A 20,197-nucleotide genomic window follows, 5' to 3' on the forward strand; every position below is an offset into this window, starting at 1 on the left:
CTGCATAGCAAGCAGATCTTAATATGGGTAATAAGAGGGTCTTGAAATACGTGCCCTAAGAGTGCCCACATGGTTCCAGCCAAACCCCTAGAGGCTGTGTTGAAAATGGAGTCTTGGGTAATCCTGATTTCCTAAGCCACTACCGAGCCTATGCAGAATAGGACTTGGCACATTCCAAGATATATGTTAGAGATAGTTTTATGGAGGTTTCAGTTCTTAGTCACATCATTCTTATTGTCTACCTATTTTCAGCAAATAGAAACTAGGGGAAAATGACTATTTCCCAGAAAGCTTTCTCTTTATGAACTGTCAGACCTATTGGAAAAATAAAATGAGACATCTGCCTCACTGAACTTCCTTCCCATTCAGTTCAGTTCAGTTCTGCTTCTGTTTCCACTTCACAGCTCATTCTGTGATTAGTTATGAAAGAACAAATATTTGGTGAAAGTTCAACTTCCCCAAGGGTGGTCCAGAGTGTTGCCTGCTCTTTTCTATTATTTAAAGGTTTTCAAAAGAAATTTATTATATTCCAATAAAAATAAGGAATTCAGATGGTCTTGAATCTGGTGAATTTATTATTGATGTTCTCCAAATGACTTCCTTAAATAAATATTAATTCTTCCTGGAAATTGTGGTCATGGCTTTTGTTTCATTTGACGTTGACTCATAATAAGATTATTCTATTTGAGGCATTTGAGATTATTCCATTAGTTTTCTTCTGGGGTTACAGAACTGTTATTATACAGCTGTAGTTATATATGAATGTATGACACTGAAGACAATGGAATGCTTTACTGGTTCAAATACGGTTGAATGGCTGTATGTATCTTTTGGGGCTCACTTTTCTATACAGATCATCTTTTTTACCATAGCATCAATACCCCATGTTCTTAATTACTATACCTTTCTTTTATATCTAGAAAGAGTAAGTCCTTCAACTTTGTTGTTCTTCTTCAAGAAGAAATACCCCTTTGCATTTCCATGTAAGTTTTATATGCTTGTCAATTTTCACACACACAGAAAAAAACCTTCTGAGATTTTGGTTGAAATTGCACTAAATCCATTGGTCAATTTGGGGAAAAAGAACATCTTTACAATGGTGGATTTTCCAGTCCATACACATATAAAATCTCTTCATTTATTAAGGTCTTATTTTTTCTCAAATACCTTTCATAATTTTTCTATGTAGAGATCTTGTATAATTCTTGTTAGATTTATATCTATGGATTTAATTTCTTGATGCCTTTGTAAATGACATTTTAAAAATTCCTTCTAATTGTTACTGGTACATATAAATATGATCTTATATTCAGTAACCCTATTAGCTTTATTCTAATAATCTGTGACTTTTCTGAATTTTATTCATTCACAATGTCACTGGTAATCTTTTTCTAGAATTGGTTTTAAGAATTGATATGGAATACTCTAACTAATGTAGTGAGCAAAAATAGTATTTTCATGTTAAAGCAGTTCACATACAGAACTTAGTATACTAGATTAAAACTATTCATGTTAGATTAGAACATTCAGAGTATTGGCCTCTGCATGGACCAATACAAAGGGCACCCAAAATATAAAGAACATGCTGATTTTCTCAGGATGTCAGTACACACATATCCTGTAGGTACTGTTCCCCTATCCCCCCCTACCCCAACCTCACACAAAGAGAAAAGAATGCTGGCTTTTGGCCAATCTATATTTTCATGCCTATTTCTTTATCTTCAAGCATGAAAGACAACAAAAGACTAGTTCAAATGATACATTTTATTTCTCTCTCTGAACAGTGTATTCTTCTGATATCTCTATTGATGATAACATATTTAACTTCTAGATGACCTCCTCTTCTCATTTCCTTATCCTCTTCCCCAAATCTCCTTTCGAGGGTTACTCAGAAGTTACCAGTGTCCAGGAGAGTCTGCTTCCTGATAATGAAACTTCCCTGCTTACAGAGAGACAGATCTGAGGTTGGAACCCAGTCTGCTCGGATTGCATCAGAAGGCAATGGAGACTGAAACAAGATCTAGTCCCCCCACTGAAGAAATGACACAAAGGAAAGGACCAAAGCCTTTGGTTCTGTCTTCAGCAGTGTTTATTGGAAACAGCAGTGCTTCCCATGGTAAGAGTTTTCTACATTAAGCAGTAAGATTTGCCTTTCACTTCACATGAACCACTACCACAGGCGGCAGGTCCGAAGCAGCACATTAAATCTCTGAATGTCTGTACAGCTGGGTAAATAGAACTCTGAGTGCCTAACAGGGCTTTAAGGATGGATACCAACAAAACAAAACAAAACACTCATAAGCTTACGCACAGCACTGTCCACACAACAGGAAGGTGAGAAAGAAGGGGCAGAAATGAAAGTGATGACTGGATTGAGGGAAAGTTTGCATATGCAGCCACACATCTTAAACTTCTAAGCACAAAAATCATCTTTATTTGGTCCTCATTGAGGGCAGAATATGCACAAATGATGTTCAAAGAACACAAGGTAAAAGTGGAAAGGAAAGTTACTGTTTCTTAGTCTATGAACTAGCACGAAAATGGTTTCTAGTGTTTTTTCCTTGTGTCTCTGTGCCAAATGGATTCATGAAACACACAGTTAATAAATAAAACTGAGGTGAAGGTATTTGTTCCCCTTTCCTTTACCTTCAGAAATGGCCATGTACATACATGGCTTCTCTACAGAGCAAGCAAGTTCATCTTGGAACCGTATCTACTCCCAATTCCTCACAATGGCAAATCTCTTCTGTCAGCCTGTCCCACAATATGCTGACTGCTAATTGTTTTACTTAGAAATAAAATGGGAGTTCCCTCTGGCTTTATTAGCAGGGAGGGAAGGAAACTGGCTATACCTCAGAAACAGGTGTTAGGAGGAGGAACAAAGGCGACTGTTGTCAGAAACGGCTGTTGAGCCCACAATCAACACTTTCTGCCGATAGCATCAAGGGACTAACTCATTCAGATCAGAAGACAATTTGCTGGTGAGTAAGGCTTTCTTCCACAATTCTGTGACTCACATACTTGGGAGGGAGCAATGTGAAAGCAAGATCTTTCTCCTTAAATGGAGAACCTGAGACCTTGGGAAGGCCCCTGGGTGATAGATAGTATCTTCAATAGGATGGTTTTTCTGGGATGTGGCTCATGGTCCTTTTGTAAGAAGCCACAGCCTCCTGAGAACTGTGTAAATAGCAGTTCTGTGACTACTGGCTGGTCTCAGATGGTATTTAAAAAGCACATGCCATGCCCACCAGGCTAAGAAGATACCACCGATCACCATGACCCTTGTGGGACTGCACAAGTCAGCCAAAGATGCTTGGTGGGGCGTGGCGACTCGGACCACTGCGGCCTGCGCTTGGGATGTGTCAGGAGCAGCATTACCAAAGCAGTGGTTACACTTAACTATCTGGGTCAAGAGGTGAGCCAGTCAGCACAACACCCTAATGGGGCAGGGCAACCAGAATCTCCACATAATTGATGGGGAAGAAGCCTGACTGGCCATGAAGCATTCCCTCGTACCAGTTCTCATCAATCTGATTAGTGAGTGTGATGATGTCACCCTCTTTAAAACCCAACTCCCCTTCATTTTCAGGTTCAAAGTCGTACAGAGCTCTGCAGCAAGGCTGATCCATCGGGGCACCTGGGAGTAAAAGCAGGAGAGAAGAACACAGACAGACAAGGAGAATTTAATTCACACACCCTCCACCAGCTGCACCCACCCAGCTTGCCGTCCCCTTAGTTCTGCCCTCACTCATTCTCCTGCTGAAACTTCCTCTTGCAACTAGTCCTCAGCCTCTGCCACAGCACATCTGCCCTCTCCCCGTCTTCAGGAGCTTCCTTGGAGTTTTGGAAGTTGTTGTATTTCCATTTCCAGTATGAAAAATGGCCACATCTATTCTTGTGACACATACAACACAGTTCATCAAGGTGTGCCTTCCTGACCATGCCCAGAGATGGGAGACCCAATGACTTAAGGAGTTTTATAGAGTTTTAGGTTGAAATACAGCATGACCAGAATTCTTACCATGTTAAAATCTCTGCACAAGTGGAACAGTCTGGTTAATTACACAAACAAAGCTTTGCAACCTCAGAGTATACTGTAGTTTTCATTTTTTACAAATAAAGACTCCAGCCTCTGGAAAACTTCTATAATGTGGTGAAAACAAAACAGTGAGACTCTGGGCGGTGTGACGCTGTGTAGAACACGAGTGCATATACAGAACAATGTGCTCCTCCCTGAGTAAGACAGTGAAGGATGGAGTCATATCTTCAATCTTATCTTAAAACCATACCTATTTTAAGTGACCATATATATTAGTAGCATGTTTACGCAATAAACTCAGACATATACAGACAGCACCTGGGTCATCTAGATAGCTTTCAAAGGAAATGATGCAGTATATATTTTTACTTAAAGAAAGCAGAAAATTAATAAGTATCCAAATGAAAAAGTGAAATATGGGATTGGCTTCTGAGCAGGGAGGATCAAGTTATAAATAGTTGCATGTTATACAGCTAGTCCTTGCAGCCAGCTAACCTCTAAGGGCTGCTGCTGTTCACACCCCTCACTGGGGGCTCTGAGCAGCCGAGGTGGACACAGATGGCAGAGAGCTCCAAATGCCACCACAGGCCGCATTTTTTTCCTTCATGGTCTCCTGAGAGCATCTCACAAAACATTTCCTCCTGTAGAACATCAAGTGTTGAGGCAACAGGGAAAACGGGAGAAAACTGAGTATCTTTAAAATCCATATCCATTCTAAGACAATTTCCATGTCTTCAACAAAGCAAATGGTAAGGTTGAAACGTCTCAAGCACAGGTTTTTATCTAATTTGTGGGGGTGTGTAGGGGGATAGAGAGTGATGGTACCAGCTGAAAGAACATCTTATTGGGTACATGTCAATATTCCTGATAAAAATAAATTTTAGCTTTTACCATACCAACCCTGTTACAACAGCTCAGTGAATCAGTTGGAGCATGGGGAGGAGAAAAAGCTAGCAGATGCTGAGATTCAAAATATAATTGATCTGCAAATATATTTGACAGTGTGCTCCTGTGACTCCAGAACTCTGACTGCACACAGTCGCGGAGCTGCCGTCTGTGGGTTCTGTGTGAGCGCATGTGGCGCACACCACCTAGGGGCACTCGCTCTCAAACTGAAATCACAGAAAGGGAAAAACAGAAAGCTGTCTACCCAGCCCCCAGCAGCAAACTGGTATGTTCAGGCGACTTACAACCTCCAAGAAAGTCAAAATCAAATGCGTTAGTCAGGAGGTTAGTGTGTGCTGATGATGGAGACAGAGAAAAAGGGATGTAAAAATAAAAATTACAGAGGGGAGAGGAGGAGAAAGGAGGGAAGAAATGATCACTGAGAAGAGAAGGCGTCCTTTAAAAGAATTTCTACCTGATGGAACACTTCTGTAAGAAATACATCACTGCATATTCTTATGCAGCGAGACTGGACTGCTGCTAGAATTTCTAGAAGTATGTCAGCAGGATGTGCCCAAGATCATGCAATAAAGTGTACAGGTCCCCACTCCTTACCTGCAGGTTTGGGGGTAGACGTATGGGAGAGGCCCCCATTGGGCTGAGTACTATCTCCAGTTGGAAACTCCAGGCTCATTCGTGGTTTTGGCTGGTATTCCCTTCTAGGCTGAGATGAAGCTTGTCTTATTCTGCATTAAAAAGAAAAGGTGGAGGGAGCAGTATGTAGTCAATTAAGAAGCAAAATGAAAAGCAATAAAATCCAGGAAATGTATAGCTCACCCACCAGTCTACCATTATGGAGCAGGGGACATCTGAAGTGGACCCTTAGTTTTCTTATTTGTGTGTATCTCTGCTTTGAAGGATGTTCCTCCAAGGTCATACCCTCATTTTCTTCATCCTGTCTATCAATCCCTCACTTCCTCCATTTATTCAGTGCTCTTTGCAGATAATGCACTGCACTAGGTTTTGGGAACACAACGATGAGTAAGACAGACAGTTCTTGCCCTCAAGCAGCTTATGGTCTGTGGTGGAAACAGAACACAAATGGATCACCGTAAACTGTAATAAGTGCTGCTCTGGAGATGTGCAAATGCTATGGGAACATGAGGGCATGGGGGGGAAGGGTCTACTTGTACATGGGGAGGTTGGAGAAGGTTTAAGAAAGGAGGTAAAAGACAGGTAGGAGTCTTGTCTAGAAAAAAGAGCTTACCCTCTTGGGAAGCTCTGGAGGAAAGAAAGGAGGAAATACTGTGTGCTAAGAACAATGACCAGTCTGAGAAACAGGAAGCAGAAAAGAAATGAGGGAAGATAGGAGGAAGGTGGAAAGGCCACTAAATGTATTCCATACACCCCTAAGTACTTCCCACAGTCTCAGGTGTTCACTGAGCAAAAGATACAACAGATTTGCAAAGGTGAGGAGAGTATAAGGCACTGTGATGGTAGAATGATACTGACTCTGAACACATTTCAGAAGAAAAAAAGGAAAAATGGCCCTTGATGTCAATAAATGTCATAAAGACACATACTAGTTCTTAATATGTTAAAGTGCATGGTTTTAAACCTTTCCAGAGGCTAAAGAGTGTTACACATACTTCCACAAGGGTTCACTGAGGGAAAGTGCACAATCAAAGCACTCCTCCGGGAAGACACTGAGGACAGGAAGAGGCTGGTCAGACGGGAACAGTGGAAGCAGGTGCAGAGGAACCCATAGTGCAGCAGGCCAGGATCGGAGGCTTTGTATGTGCATTTAGCCATCTCATCAGCAATAAGAATCTAATCTGGTTATGATCTGAGAATAGAGGCTGCTGAAGCAATCCTTTGATTTACACATACAGCAAAATCATTCTGCGTAATCTAGCCAAATAAGGTAACACATAGTGCAGAGCACATAGCTGTGCAAGGCTGTGACCTAACTCCATGAAGGCCCATTCACAAAAAAACTACTGCGACCCCACATCTGAGGGTTGGAACAGGCACACAAAAGCAGCTCCCTCTGACGGTGGAGGACTTAATCATCTGCGAGAGAAACAAGGTGTGGAAGACACAGACTTATAGATAGGTCAACGCTTGACCATCAAGCCCAGTCTGCACCACGGCAGGATCCTGGGCAGGTTCCTTCATCTCCCTGAGAGAGGTTACTTCACCTTCATCTATTAGGCAAAGTGAATAACACTTCATTTTCAGGGCTATTATGAGATTGATGATGAAATGACTTCAGTACCGACACACAATAGCTGCTCAGCAAATCATATGCATTACCATTGGGAGCTTCCCGGTGTCCCACCTGTGGCAGCCAGAATATAATTCAAGTATTCAGTTCTCATAAACACAAGATTAGATTCAATGGAACAAAGTAAAACACAGCACAAGACAAAATCAAATCAAAACAAACATTCCACAGGTGCCTGTGAAGGATCAGTGGGAATTTTGGCAGAAGTTTTCCTCCTCAAATGTCTTCTATGATTTCCTTACACATCATTTCATAGCAAGAAAGTAGAAATAGAAAATGAAGCGAGCTGCCAAATACCTTTCTTCCAGTCTGACGGTAACTTGCTGCAGGATCTGGACTGCCTGCTTATGATACTCCAGCTGGGCCTGGACAAGCGCAGAAAGCTGGCTCACCTGTTCAATCTGCAGATTGGTGGGGGAATCACACCTTCATTACCTGATCACTGCCCTTAAGCAACTATGACTGCCCAGTACATATGACAGAGCTGCCCCTGACACATAGCTCAATGCTTGGTGATGCATGACTGTATGGGGAGCCAGGCTATGACAGATAGTTTTGCAGGTTCCAAAACAATTAAGGATGAGAAAGCATTCATATGCTTGGATACTCCAGTATCATGAGGAGAAGCAACATTAGTAGTATGTAATCCTCCTGAAGATCACATAAGTCTCACTGAATGGTCTCGTGCTTAGCTACAACCTTCTGATGAGGATTTTGCTTATTTTATTGATCTTCTATAGGAAAAAGATACATTGACCAAAGGACACTTTGTTCCCTATACTTTAGATGCTCAGTCAACATATATGAGTGCTGTTAATAAAGCTGTGAATACTGATTTCTCACATGAGGCACCATGGGAGGTAACGGTTATGGAAAATGCTTTGTACTCTCTGAGCCTCATATGCAAAGTAAAGGGGTTGGGTCAAGCAACATCTTGGGTTCATTTGAGCTCTAATAGCCTAAGCATCCTTAGTTATTCTTCATTTTGTGTCTCACATTGTGATCTAGCTGAACAGCGGTTGCAAGTCAACAGAGGCAACACTGCCCCGTGGGTTTTGGGATGGGTGGGGCACTGGGTGCAGTGATGGAGCACTGTGATTCAGGGCACCCCTCATGCCTACAGTAATCCTCTGCAATAGTTAGGGGGACACAAGTTGTTTTATACAAACACAAACTGACACTGTCTAGGTGGCAGGAAACCAGGGGTATGTTCAACATGCCTCCTCATCAGCAGTCAGGGCAAAGCAGTTAAGTGGTAAGTACATAAAGGCTCTGTGAACACCTTGGCAGAAGTTGGTCAGCAACTGATGGGAGTGGAGGAGGGTGTGAGCAAGAACAGGAAAGCTGGTTAACAGGATTTATCAAAGAGTGGTCAGAAAGAAGGACTGTCTTCATGGCTTTGAAGCTAAAAGAACTCAACAAAATGTAACTTCTAAAGCCATGAATAATAATTCAGTACTCTGAAATTTGAAAGCAGCTTCTGAAGTATTTCATCTATACCCCAAAGGTAACCCACCCAGTCTCAATGGAAATTACTTTTTGAAAGAAAATGTCAACTTTACTTCAAAATTCAAACATCTTAACCTATTCTGGATACTCAATCCCGAATGCATTTTAGTTGATATTCTTTTATATCTGAAGTCAATCTGCCCTATATTTCAACAGAGTATTTTTTAAGCTATGGATCATCAGAACAGTCTTTATTTTCTCACTGTTAGTAATACTCTAAGATCATTAGTAAACAAAAATCTAGTTAAATCAAACCAACATAGGAATATAGAAAAAACTTTACCATTTCTCAATCTTCTTCATTATTTCAAACAACTAGGAAAAAAAATAACCACCTACTGACACTCTCACCACATAGTGCAATCAGATATTAATATCATTTACATACCCCCTTAACACATTAGTCTTGTGCCTCAATGGCAAGATTACATTAAAAACCACAGGAGAGTCACTCACATCCATCTCCAAGAGATTGAACATGCTTGACTCAGCAACTTCTTTAGACTCATCAAATTTTTCCAGAGCCTGACGGAGCTCTTCATCGGGAATCCTGCCTTGTCGCTTCTTCTTATAATCAAAGTCCAGGCGTCGACCCTCCAACTTCTTTAGATGATGCTGAAAAAGTTAAGGGCAGGAATATAATTCAAAAGCACTCATGGAAAAGGTCTACTGACAGCTCACTTCACCATCATGCCCATTAGCTACCAAAATAAGATAGGCTAAGTTCTAAAAATCATGTCACCAGAAAAATAAATATGTGTCAGTGGGGTAAATGTTTCTAAAGGCCAAAGATTTTGTGGGAAATACCAGTGTCCTTTATTTCCTGCCCTTGGAGGGCCAAAGCCAAGCTGGAATGTGCCTTTCATCCCATGACAGAAGCTGGGGATGTGTGTACATGCAATGCATGGGTACAGTCCCCACAAGTCCTCACGAGGAATGGTGTCTCATAAGAAGGCAGCAGAAAAAATCTTTTCTTGAAATGAAGTGAGAAAGAATGTCAATCTTGCTTTCAAATCATAGAACATTAGTGATGGAAATGACTATAACTTTGAGGAAGCAAGTCTGTCAGACTCACATAAATTGCTTATTAAAAACATAGATTACTGAAGCCCTGAACTTGAAAACCCAGGGCTGGCTCTAGAAATCTCTGTCTTAACACTTATTGACTGACGTAGCTCTGAGGGAACCACTGAGTAGTTTAAGTCTTTAAGTCTTCCATTTGACAGATGATAAAATTTGGTCAAAAAACCTGACTTGGAAGGGACTTTAAAGGGGTCTAACGCCCCACAGTGTGCTTCAATCCCACCCTGCATTATCCCCACCATGCAGTGGCTGCCCAGCCTCACCCCAACACTGCTAGTGACCAAGTAGGAAAGCAGCTTCCCAAAACTACAAAGTATTTTTTTTCCCTGAAAGCTGCAGTGCTCCATTACTAATGGGTGGGAGAAAATCCTAGACTTCCCTTGATCCTGGGTATGTAAGGAAAGAAAGGGAAGGAGATGAAAGCAGAGTTGGGAGTGGTAAAGAAATGAGAAGTAAAGGAAGAAGAACAATATCCATGACCTTCCCTTCCACTGCACACCCTGTCTCCAGGCCATGCCCTGACCCAAGCTAAATGTTTGTTCCTTTGGGAGGAATATTCTCCTGAAACATCTGTATTTGCAGTCAGCTATGGGGTAGAGTAGAGGAATCAGAGTTACATTGTAGATTTAAAGTCAGTCTGCCACTTACTAACTGTAACCTTGAGCAACTAGTAAGGTGAAGGCAATCTAAGTTAGAATAAGGAGATCTAGGACACTTCAAGTTATGGTAGACCATTGTACAATAAAGAAAGTTAAATTTCAGACAGGTTCAACAAATATGTTTGTTGAAGAAGTGAATGAGCAGACATTACACACCTGGCCAGAGGCAAAGCCAGTTGAACCTGATTTATTTGGAATAGTTCAACTGTTCTACCTGCTTTAGAGAGAGGAGAGTTGGCTATTCTTCCTCAATCCTAACTGTTATGAAAATACACAGCACATGTTTATAGAGTGGTAGAATAACTATGTATTCAAGCTAACAACTGGTACAACTAGCGTCTTAGACAGTGAAATCAGCCCAGGAAATGACAGGAAAATTAATAAAAGTACGTAGCATCAAGGAAAGGATATTATCCTTCTGGAGGGAAAAAAAAGCCTGAAAAAACTTGGAAAAAGCTTGAAAAACTGAACACAAGAAGTCAAATGAAATCCAAAGGGCACAGTCATAATAGCAGGGCAAAAAGTACTGCATTTCTGGTTTCTCTCAATGTTTCTTGCTGGACTGTTTTGCCATTCATGTGTTCTGCTGATAACATGGTCTAAACTTAAAATTTTTTTTCTAAAGAAAAATGGCACCTACATCTGTATGACTAAAAGTGCCCACTTCCCAAAGGACTAGCTGCAGATACCTGAATTTCCCTTAGATCTTTGTCATGAAGATTCTGAAGGGGGTCAATGAAGTTCTGCTTTACTTCCATGTCCAAAGAGTCTTTCACCTCTGAGAGTTCCCGCATGGCCTCCCCCACCTCTCCAAGGGCGGGGCCTGCAAGGGGAGAATGAAGCTCTTGTAGTTAAAGAACAAAGGTGAAATGCATTTGCCTTATAGGCCCATCACAAATGAAAACCCAGGGATTACTGCCTGTCTTCTGAAGATACCTAGGATGAGAGACAATATATGCCCCTCCAGAGAACACTGTATTTTCTACCCAAGACAGTTCATACAGTACAATAGACAATGTTCCCATGGGGGCAGTATCCATTATAAAGAACATAAAATTTTGCTTTTCTTTTAAAAAGCCATTTGGGAAGCTCCCTATTCTCCCTTGTAAGTACTAGCTTTCCCTCATAGGAGGCCTGTTTAAAGCCAATGCACTCAGAACAAGCAAATACCAGCAACAGAGAGCAGCATTCAACCAGGAAGGATGGTCATTTGCTGAGATGTCACATCACAAAGGAGTGAAAACAGACAGTGTTTAGTCTGGTAACTGAGTGTCCGAGGGGTGAGGAGTGAGGGAATTCACCTGGCGCAGCAGAGTTGGGCGCCATCTACAACAGAGCAGCGGTCAAAGAGAAAGCTCATGGGACAGGGCGCCGAATAATGCTGACTGTGACTGTCCCCTCTGCCCCAATACTCAGTTACTGCCAGACACACTCAATAATGAGTGTCCAGGCATCTGGATAAGTCAACCGGCTACTGCAAAGATTGAAATCTCATCAGAGAGAAGGAAAATAGGTGAAACTCCTATGACAAATCACACAAAAAATGATGGAATGACTCTGAAAACAAATCTTGGCCCATGTTTACAGGATCTAAAACAGAATCAAGCTGTAAAATAGTTTTAATAATTTCCTACAGCATTTCTTATTGGCACAGAAATCCCCATGGACAAATGAAAGAATTGAACGTGAGGAAGCACTCTCTCCTCACCAAAGTTGCAATCATCTCCCAGCTCTCTTCCGAACTTGAGCATGGCCTCTGCCAGCAGCGCCTCTGCCTGGGGGTAGCCTGGTCCTTTCTCTTGGCCGCGGATTTTTGACATAGTGTTGATCATGCTGAGTTTAGCTCTGGAAGCTGGAGGCAAAGAAATAACCGACTTTCAAAGCAGGCAATGTGATACAGTAGAAACAGTACTGGAGGGAGAATCAGGCCTTAATACATGTATATACCAACTTGGCTACTGAAAACTACACCTTCACCTTTCCAGCTTTATTGGCTTCATCTATGAGATGTGGAAGAAGGTCCATAGATAGATATGTAGTCATTTTTTAAAAATCACTAAACTCTCCCTTTCTCTCAAAATCTTATGAGGAGCTTAACAGGAAAGGTACAGCTCTTCAGGGTAAAGATCCCATCCCCGTGTGGTGGTCCCTATCTGCCCGTGCCCCTTTTGGTCCTTTCTTTATTGGGGGGACCCAGGCAGTACCTCTTTGGAGCCAGGTGATCCATTGGAAAGCATTTTGAAACTACTGGGTCATGTGATCTCTAAGTTTTAGAATTCTAGTTTTAAATTCTACGAGTCTATGGACTAAAGCAGGAAATTGTTAATTCTTAACATTGCGGGCCTTGTGCCACGCTTCACTTATACTATGCATAAAATAGAACTATTTTCAAAATCACTTCACAACTAAAATTCTCACAGTAAACAGGACCATGAAGAACAGAAATATTGTGTTCATTAAACAGACTTAATCCCTTATCTGGCACATAAATGCTTCTGAAAATTAGTTCTGTGTACAATGATAGCATTTCAATTCCTTTCTTGCTTTTATTTTTATAAAACAAAGAAAGATGCCTAGAAAGCAATTCCAGTTTTCAAAGAAGAAACAGTTTTATTAACATGCTGTTAAAGCCCATGATTTACTTGATGTGAGGAAACCAGGTTCTTCAGGGTTGTTTAAATTAGAGTTGGGGCTGTACATTAACCTAGGACTGTGCCCGGGACCCCACCTGCAGGGAAACCCCTGATAGTATCACAGGGAAAGGCACTTCCAACATTTAGTGGCTGACATTTACTCTTGAACATTTGTTTCTACCAGGCTTTTATCTAAACTTTGAGTTTTAAAGGTTGAAACTGGAAATGAGGAGTTATCATAAGATGACCCCCTCCCAACCTTGTGCTGGGATATTACAATGAACAAGGCAGCTATGGTCCTGTCTTTACAAACTTTACAGTGAATAGAGGGTAGTGTCTGTTTTAAAAGCAACTGCAGTGAAGTGTATATACAAGGTGCTGCGCTGAAGGATTATAACAAGTCACAGAAGTGTGGCACCCCCCCTTGCTTGTCTGTGAGGCTTGGGCACTGCAAAGGATTCAGGAGGGAAGCAGCTCTAGGCTTCGAACCACATGGTGAGTAGCAGTTAGTGAGGTTAAGACCATAGGCAAAGCCTGGTGGTAACTAAAAGAAACATAAAGTTCACATTTTCTTTACTCTGCTTTTCACAGAAAATTGTGTAATAGATGTTAAATTACAAAAATTGAAAAATGCCACATGATCTTACATTTTCGAGGGAACAATATTAGAGCATATTTCTAAGGGCTTTTCTACAATAAGCCACATCTGAGATCCAGGAAAGACACAGTCGCTGCCCTCAAGGTGCTCACAGTATAGTGAGATGTCAGGTAGACAGCGGCAGCATGACCAATGCAGTGACGGCTAAGGTACTGGGGGAACACTGAGAAGAAATAATAACAGCACAAATAAAAATGAAATAAGCAAATGTCACAGTAAGAAGTACAGAATGAATGGAAGCAAAGAAGATAAATGGAGATCAAAGAAACAGAGTAATGAAACTACACATGGCAGTTAAGCCTTTCAAATCCTGTTGTGACCATTTTACACTCTAAAGATTTATTACTCTTACAAAAGTTGGTTTATTGATTTATGCTTGTATCTTGGTTCTGTTAGAAGTTGCCTTCTGAAAAACAATTATCAGAAGTAATTGTCATGGTTCAATATACTGTGGCTGGTTTTCAAATCCACCACTTTGAATATTCTTCAATTATGAAAAGCCTTTTCTTCAAGTTACTTAAGAACATCTGGTTATGTTCTACATTTTCATGAGAAGGGGGAAGAGAACCAATTCTATTAGTCTGCCTATTTTTTTAAAAGTAGTATTTTAAGAAACAGAGAATAAGACTGGAAAATACAAATTCAAGAGACACTAGAATTCCTACAATACAATCTCAGTCTAGATTGCTTCACCTAGTTGGAAGTACCCCTAAGGATCCTTCTCTTCTAAAGGTGCCTAACTTCTCTCCTTCACACTACCTTATTCTTTTCCATAGCTTTACTCCTTCTTATAAATTATTACAATCTCTCTGACTATGCCCCCATCTCTACTCTTTAACCTTCACTATCCTCGTTCAAGTTGCCCACACCAGGTCTACTACAGAAACAGCTTCTGAAGAACAATCTCTCCCCTGGTCCATGACAGCAGGATCCTGGTATGTCAATCTCTGTTATTTCCCAGAGAGGGTTAGCATGAAGCTGTGCGCACAGTGATGTCTGACACATGTCTACTGAAGGGAGAATAAATGAACAATCGACTATCTTGGGAACTAGTAGAATATAATGGTACTGGTATTCAGAAGCAGACTCTGCTCACATGTGCTTGAACACCGTTTTGAAGTATAATAGAGTGGGAACTAGAAAACTTGCTTCATTTGTTGAAAAATAAAAGGTGTGGCAATCTAATAGATTGTTTTTTAAAGAGAAAAGAGAAGATACCTGACCTGCTGAGATGGGATGCCACAGTGGAACTAGGACATGAGGGTCAGTCCACATAGTGAACGGTGACACTTACCAGCCCACTTCCCCTACTCGTCCCCCAGAGAACTGGCAGCCAGGTTTGTACCTTCCGGGTAGGGGACTAAAAGATTATTCTCTGGAGAACACAACCAACCCAAGAAAACAGACCTAAAACACTCAAAGCTGGAAATACCCCAGGCTGGTCACCCTAGAATGAAGCTATGACAGTTAATAAGCCATCCACCCCCACACAGCTTTACTATCCTAAACCTAAGTGGAAAAGGACAGTCACTGTTATCAGATTTTGAAGAAAAGTTTCAACATGAGAGAGATAAAACAAATGAGGAAATTGTAGGAAACAGATATGTGTTTCCAGATTAAAAGGGTCCACTGAATGCCCAGCACAATGAATAAAAGGGTCCACACCAAGGACCATTAATACAAAATTTCACTAGAAAACAGATAAGTTCCTAAAACATTTCAGAGAGGAAAAATAGGTTACATGCAAAGCATCAAGAATTAGAAAGTCACTGAACACGAGAAAACCCTGAACAACATAATAAATTTCCTTAGAAAACAATGCAGCCATGACTCCAGATTTCTTAGGCAAAACAATGTACAATTCTATATTCAAATAACCAGTGAAACATAAAGGTAGAATGATGACATTTTCAAACACACAAGGAAGGTCTCAATTCATTTTTCTTCCCAAGATAATGAAAGAGACATCCTATCAAAATGAAGGTGTAAAGTGAGAAAAGGAACAGGTGTAAGACCTAGAGAAAGGGATCCAATGTAAAGAAAAAAGAGAAAGTGATGACAAAGAGAGATCTCAGGATAGTCACTGTGCGTCAGGTCAGAGGGCAACTGCAGCTGACACTACACATGACCAGTATGTGCAGCTCAGGGAGCCGTGAGCCACAAGGGAGCTTTGGGTGCTCTATGAGCCCTGTGAGATCAGGCTGCACTTGTCTACCACTACACCTCGCTTTACAATGCGTCCTTTATTGGCCTCCTTCCCTACCCTACTCTCCCAACAGAATTTCTGAGAACCACTTCCCAAATTAACCACTTGTACTCAAATCCTTGCCTCATAGTTTGCTTCACTGGAAACCCAAACTAAGACAGCAGGACCAGATATCTCAAAGATGATAAACACCTGGCATGTTTCAGTTCACTGAGAGGGAATTCTTGTATGTGTGGCAGATGGTTTGAGAAAGAAGTAGTGAAAGGTTCACAGAAAGTGGAGAAATGAAAAACAATTATTTACTCCAGGAAAAATGGAAAGGTTGCAGAAGAAAGAATATATAATCACATTATTCTATGTTTCAGTTTTGTACAAGTTTATAAGGGCATAAAATATAAATATTGAATACTGATCTAACAGAAATTATGTCATAAAAATACTGGCTGTGAGCAAGGGAAAGGATGTGGAAGAATGGGAATATAGGGAAAGAGCAAATAATTTTCATCTCCCAATATGGGAATCAAAGAGAAAACACCTAAATCTGAAAAACCAAGCTGGGAGCAACATAAGGATACTGCTTCAAGATTAGGAAGAAAAGAACCAGAGAAACAGCCAAAAGGATCTTGACGGTGCTCTTTCTGGGAAATGGAAATGGGGGAAGGGATGCAACTCCAAGGGGACTGTTGTTTCTGTAAAAAGCTTTGTACAATTATTTGTTTATACTACGTACATGTATTACTTCCATTATAAAAAACTAAATTTAAAATATTTACTACTTCTTTTTCTCTCAGGAGCTAAGTTAGTGGCTGAACTGGGTAAGTAATACCCCCAGTATCTTGACAATCTGGGCACTGCTCTAACCTCAAGGTCTTGCAACCAAAAGTTTCTACTAAAAAGTATGTCCACTAGAACAAAGAAAATTGGCTGGGAAGAGAAAATGTAATAAAGACTAACAGGTGAACTGCCATTAGGAAAGGCCTTTCAAAGGAAACATCTTGATGAGTTCATATCTAGCTGATTTCTGGAAGGAAATTTATCCCATGGCCTTAAAGGGCAGGAAACAAAATTAGAACAACCATAAAAGGCCGATCTATTCCCCAAAAGGACTCCCATTGTTTTGTCCTTGGCTAAAAACGACAGTTTCTTTTTTGGCCAGTGTGTAAACCACTGGGACAACTCAGTACTTTTGCTAAGTCTTAGTTTTTAAAATATTTATTTTGTCTTTCACAGACAGCAGCATAATGCATTATAATTAACATTTGCTTTGGCTCATACAAACATAGGAAAAAGTCCAGGCTCCAATTCTTGCTAGCTGCGTATCCTTAAAAAATCTCTCATTTATAAGGTTGCTCTCAGTATTCAATGATGAAAAGCAAAAAGGGTAACTAGCCCAGATGCACAACAGGTCTGGGGACAGGGAAAAGTGCTCCTGCCTCCCCTTCCATGTTTGCTCCTCTGCTGAGTATGTGTGCGGGAGTAGTCTACTGTCAACCTGGCTGTACAGGAAACTACATTTCCCCAAATGCCTTCCTAACACTTCTGAGTTAGATTTGGTCCAGAGCAAGGGCTGTTTGAGATTTGGGAGGTGTGGGTAAAATTATGGCATTTCCAGAATCTCTCCCCTGGCCTTAGTACATCTCCAAATCAATAGGTGTTTCTAAGGGGTGGAGAGAAGTAGCCATCTCCATATCAATAGGTGATTACAAGGGTGAGAAAGGGCATATCTGGACCAGTGAGGTTGGGTGGTGTCCCTTTTTGCAGCTGGGTCTAAAGAGACATGTGCAAGCAGAAGTGGACTGCTTATAAGCAATAAACGGGTTTCTCCCACTTTATTTCTCCCTTTGACTTGCCCTGGGCTAGGAGACAGATTTTCCAGGAGGAGAAGGTGGAGCAGCAGTCCTAACACTCTGGAGGCTGTCACTGGGTAGAGTAGGTGAGAGACGGATAGATGCAGAGGAGCAAATGGGTTTCAGCTAATCCTCATTCTTCGCTACTTGTGTCTGACTCTTCTTGAATGCCAATTCTGCTCATCAGCAGTGACACGAGGGCTACCCCAGACCTTGTGTTGCAAACTCACAGAGGTACTAACCTTGAAGAGCCAACAACCCTTTGCAGTTCTGCTCCACCAGCTGGACCTGCCCACCTTCCAGATTCTAGTCTAAGTTCATCACCTGGGTCAAGATGACCCTTCTCTGATCCCTCAACTCTGCTTTATTGGCCTTTATTTACCCACTTCCCACCACTGTACAAGCTCTAATTCCTATAATATATCTAATATATCTCTTATTCCATGATATCTACAATGGTTTTCCTTCCCCAATTGAACACTGACCTGACACAATGTATGACAGTCTCATATCTCAACTGACAAAAAGTTATGATATATCCTTGACAAAGTCCTGAAAATAAGTCAATAAAATTAACTATAAATAACATATTAATTCTGAAAATCTGTGTTTTCAGAAAAGACATAAAAAAGGATAACTGTAGGGGTTAACTGCTAGTTATGAAAAGAACACCAGTTTAACAAAGTGAGATTAAGACACAGACCCAGGCATCAGTCTGACCCAGGCGTCAGTCTGACCCATGGAGTCAGACTGAGTCCAAAACCTGGCTCATACAGGGGGAGGCTTCCATTTCCTCATCTGTAAAATGGTACCTCCCCTTCATTGGGTTAGGTTGATGTACATATTGAATGATATATGATGTATGTCACAATGCTGGCACATGATAAACTGTCAATAAATGTTGGCTATTTCTATGAGTGCCAGGAATGCCAGGAAGTTCGCTCTGTGGTTTTGTGTGTGTTTGTTGACCTCTCTGAGTCTAAGGATACTTATCCATTAAAAAGTAGAGAAAAAAGATGGTTGGATAATTCCTAAAATTCTTACAAGTTCCCATACTTAAGGTGATTCTTTTTAGATACAAGACTTCACAAAGCACACCCTGGCCTTCAGTCATAAGAAACTTCTGGAGTTTCCTGAAGTTGCTAGAACTGTCTCTTTTCTTGGAATGGCCTTCCCTCTCTCTGTCTACCTGCCCAACACTACACGAGGCACACCTTTTCTGCATTCTTCCTCAATCACCCATTACCTCTACTGCGGCTATGTATGTGACACCTTTCCTCATTTTATGTCTTCTACTGTACCCTCTCATGATACTTTATTCTCTCTTTTCTGCATGTCTGTTTCCTGATGTTGAGTCCTACTGAATTCTAGCACAAGGCTGAGCATAGGTGCTTACTTATTGTGAGCTGAATTATTTCATTTAAAGTTTTGGTTTTTTAATAAAATTCTTCGCATATATATCATTTTTTACTAATCCTTAGAAAAGCCTTCCCTGTTCAAAAGCACCATAATCTCCTACTGTGCTCTGAAATGGAGCTAAAGTTTGCTGATAAGACCCAATTACACCCTAACTGTGATCTGACAGGATTATTTGGAAGAGCAAGTCATGTTGATGGCAATCTGGCCAATGTTTCCCTTAAAGATTAGATTTTAATAATTCTGAGATTTAATAATTAGATTTTAATAATGTGAGCCTTTTCATTTCTCATGACTCTCTTTCATAAAGTACAATTGAGTAGAGTCCTACTTCCCTTTCACTCTTACTGATACTGCTCTTTGGAAGAAATTTATCTCTAAATTATGCCATAAAAAACTGCTTTGTGTGAAATGATAAACTGATCACATAATCTCCCATAATCACAATATATGCCCTTGTCCCCCACAAAAGAGGGTTCTTGAGCTAAATTACAAGCCCTAGCTGAAGGAATTAAGAAAGTCCAAACTAATAAAAACCAGTAAGTAGGTTACACTAGACACAATTATGTATCCTCCAATATAGAAACATTTTGAATTTGCACTGCCTGGTTGAATTGCTTTCAACAGAAATCTGCCTTTTAAAGATTTTTTCCTGTGGTAAAATGAACAAAACAAGTATTTATTAAGCACCTACTATGTGAGAGGAGCTATGCTGGGGAGACTCTTAGAGAAGCAAGGCCCAGTCTGTGCTTTCAATGAGTTTAACTATCTAGTTGGAGAGTCAGAGAGCACACCATTCACTCTCATAACACATGGACAGGGGTTACACTGTGGGGGAGGTTGTAATACATAACCTCACATCATAGAGAAGAGCAATGAATTTTACCTAGACGAATAAGGCTGTGGAGGCTCATGAATCAGGTGACACTTAAGCTGGACTTTCTTGAAGAGCGAAGCTGTACAGGCAGTAAGGTG

General features: G+C 40.9%; 1 protein-coding gene across 5 annotated transcripts in view; it reads right to left on the reverse strand.

The window, feature by feature from the left end:
- Nucleotides 1-2,066: 2,066 nt before the first annotated feature.
- SH3GL2 (SH3 domain containing GRB2 like 2, endophilin A1) overlaps nt 2,067-20,197 on the reverse strand; it is a 215,954-nt gene continuing 197,823 nt past the window's right edge. For all 5 annotated transcript variants that reach the window (XM_073228452.1, XM_073228453.1, XM_073228454.1 and 2 more), the window contains 6 exons: nt 12,171-12,314; nt 11,152-11,285; nt 9,177-9,335; nt 7,509-7,612; nt 5,540-5,670; nt 2,067-3,637 (listed from right to left, as the gene is read on the reverse strand). In XM_073228452.1, the coding sequence (XP_073084553.1) occupies nt 3,438-3,637; nt 5,540-5,670; nt 7,509-7,612; nt 9,177-9,335; nt 11,152-11,285; nt 12,171-12,314 (872 nt within the window). In that variant the 3' untranslated portion in view covers nt 2,067-3,437. The remainder of the gene's footprint in view (nt 3,638-5,539; nt 5,671-7,508; nt 7,613-9,176; nt 9,336-11,151; nt 11,286-12,170; nt 12,315-20,197) is intronic.

This window comes from Manis javanica, chromosome 2 (assembly GCF_040802235.1).
Source record: "Manis javanica isolate MJ-LG chromosome 2, MJ_LKY, whole genome shotgun sequence".
In the NCBI taxonomy this organism is placed as follows: Eukaryota; Metazoa; Chordata; class Mammalia; order Pholidota; family Manidae; genus Manis; species Manis javanica.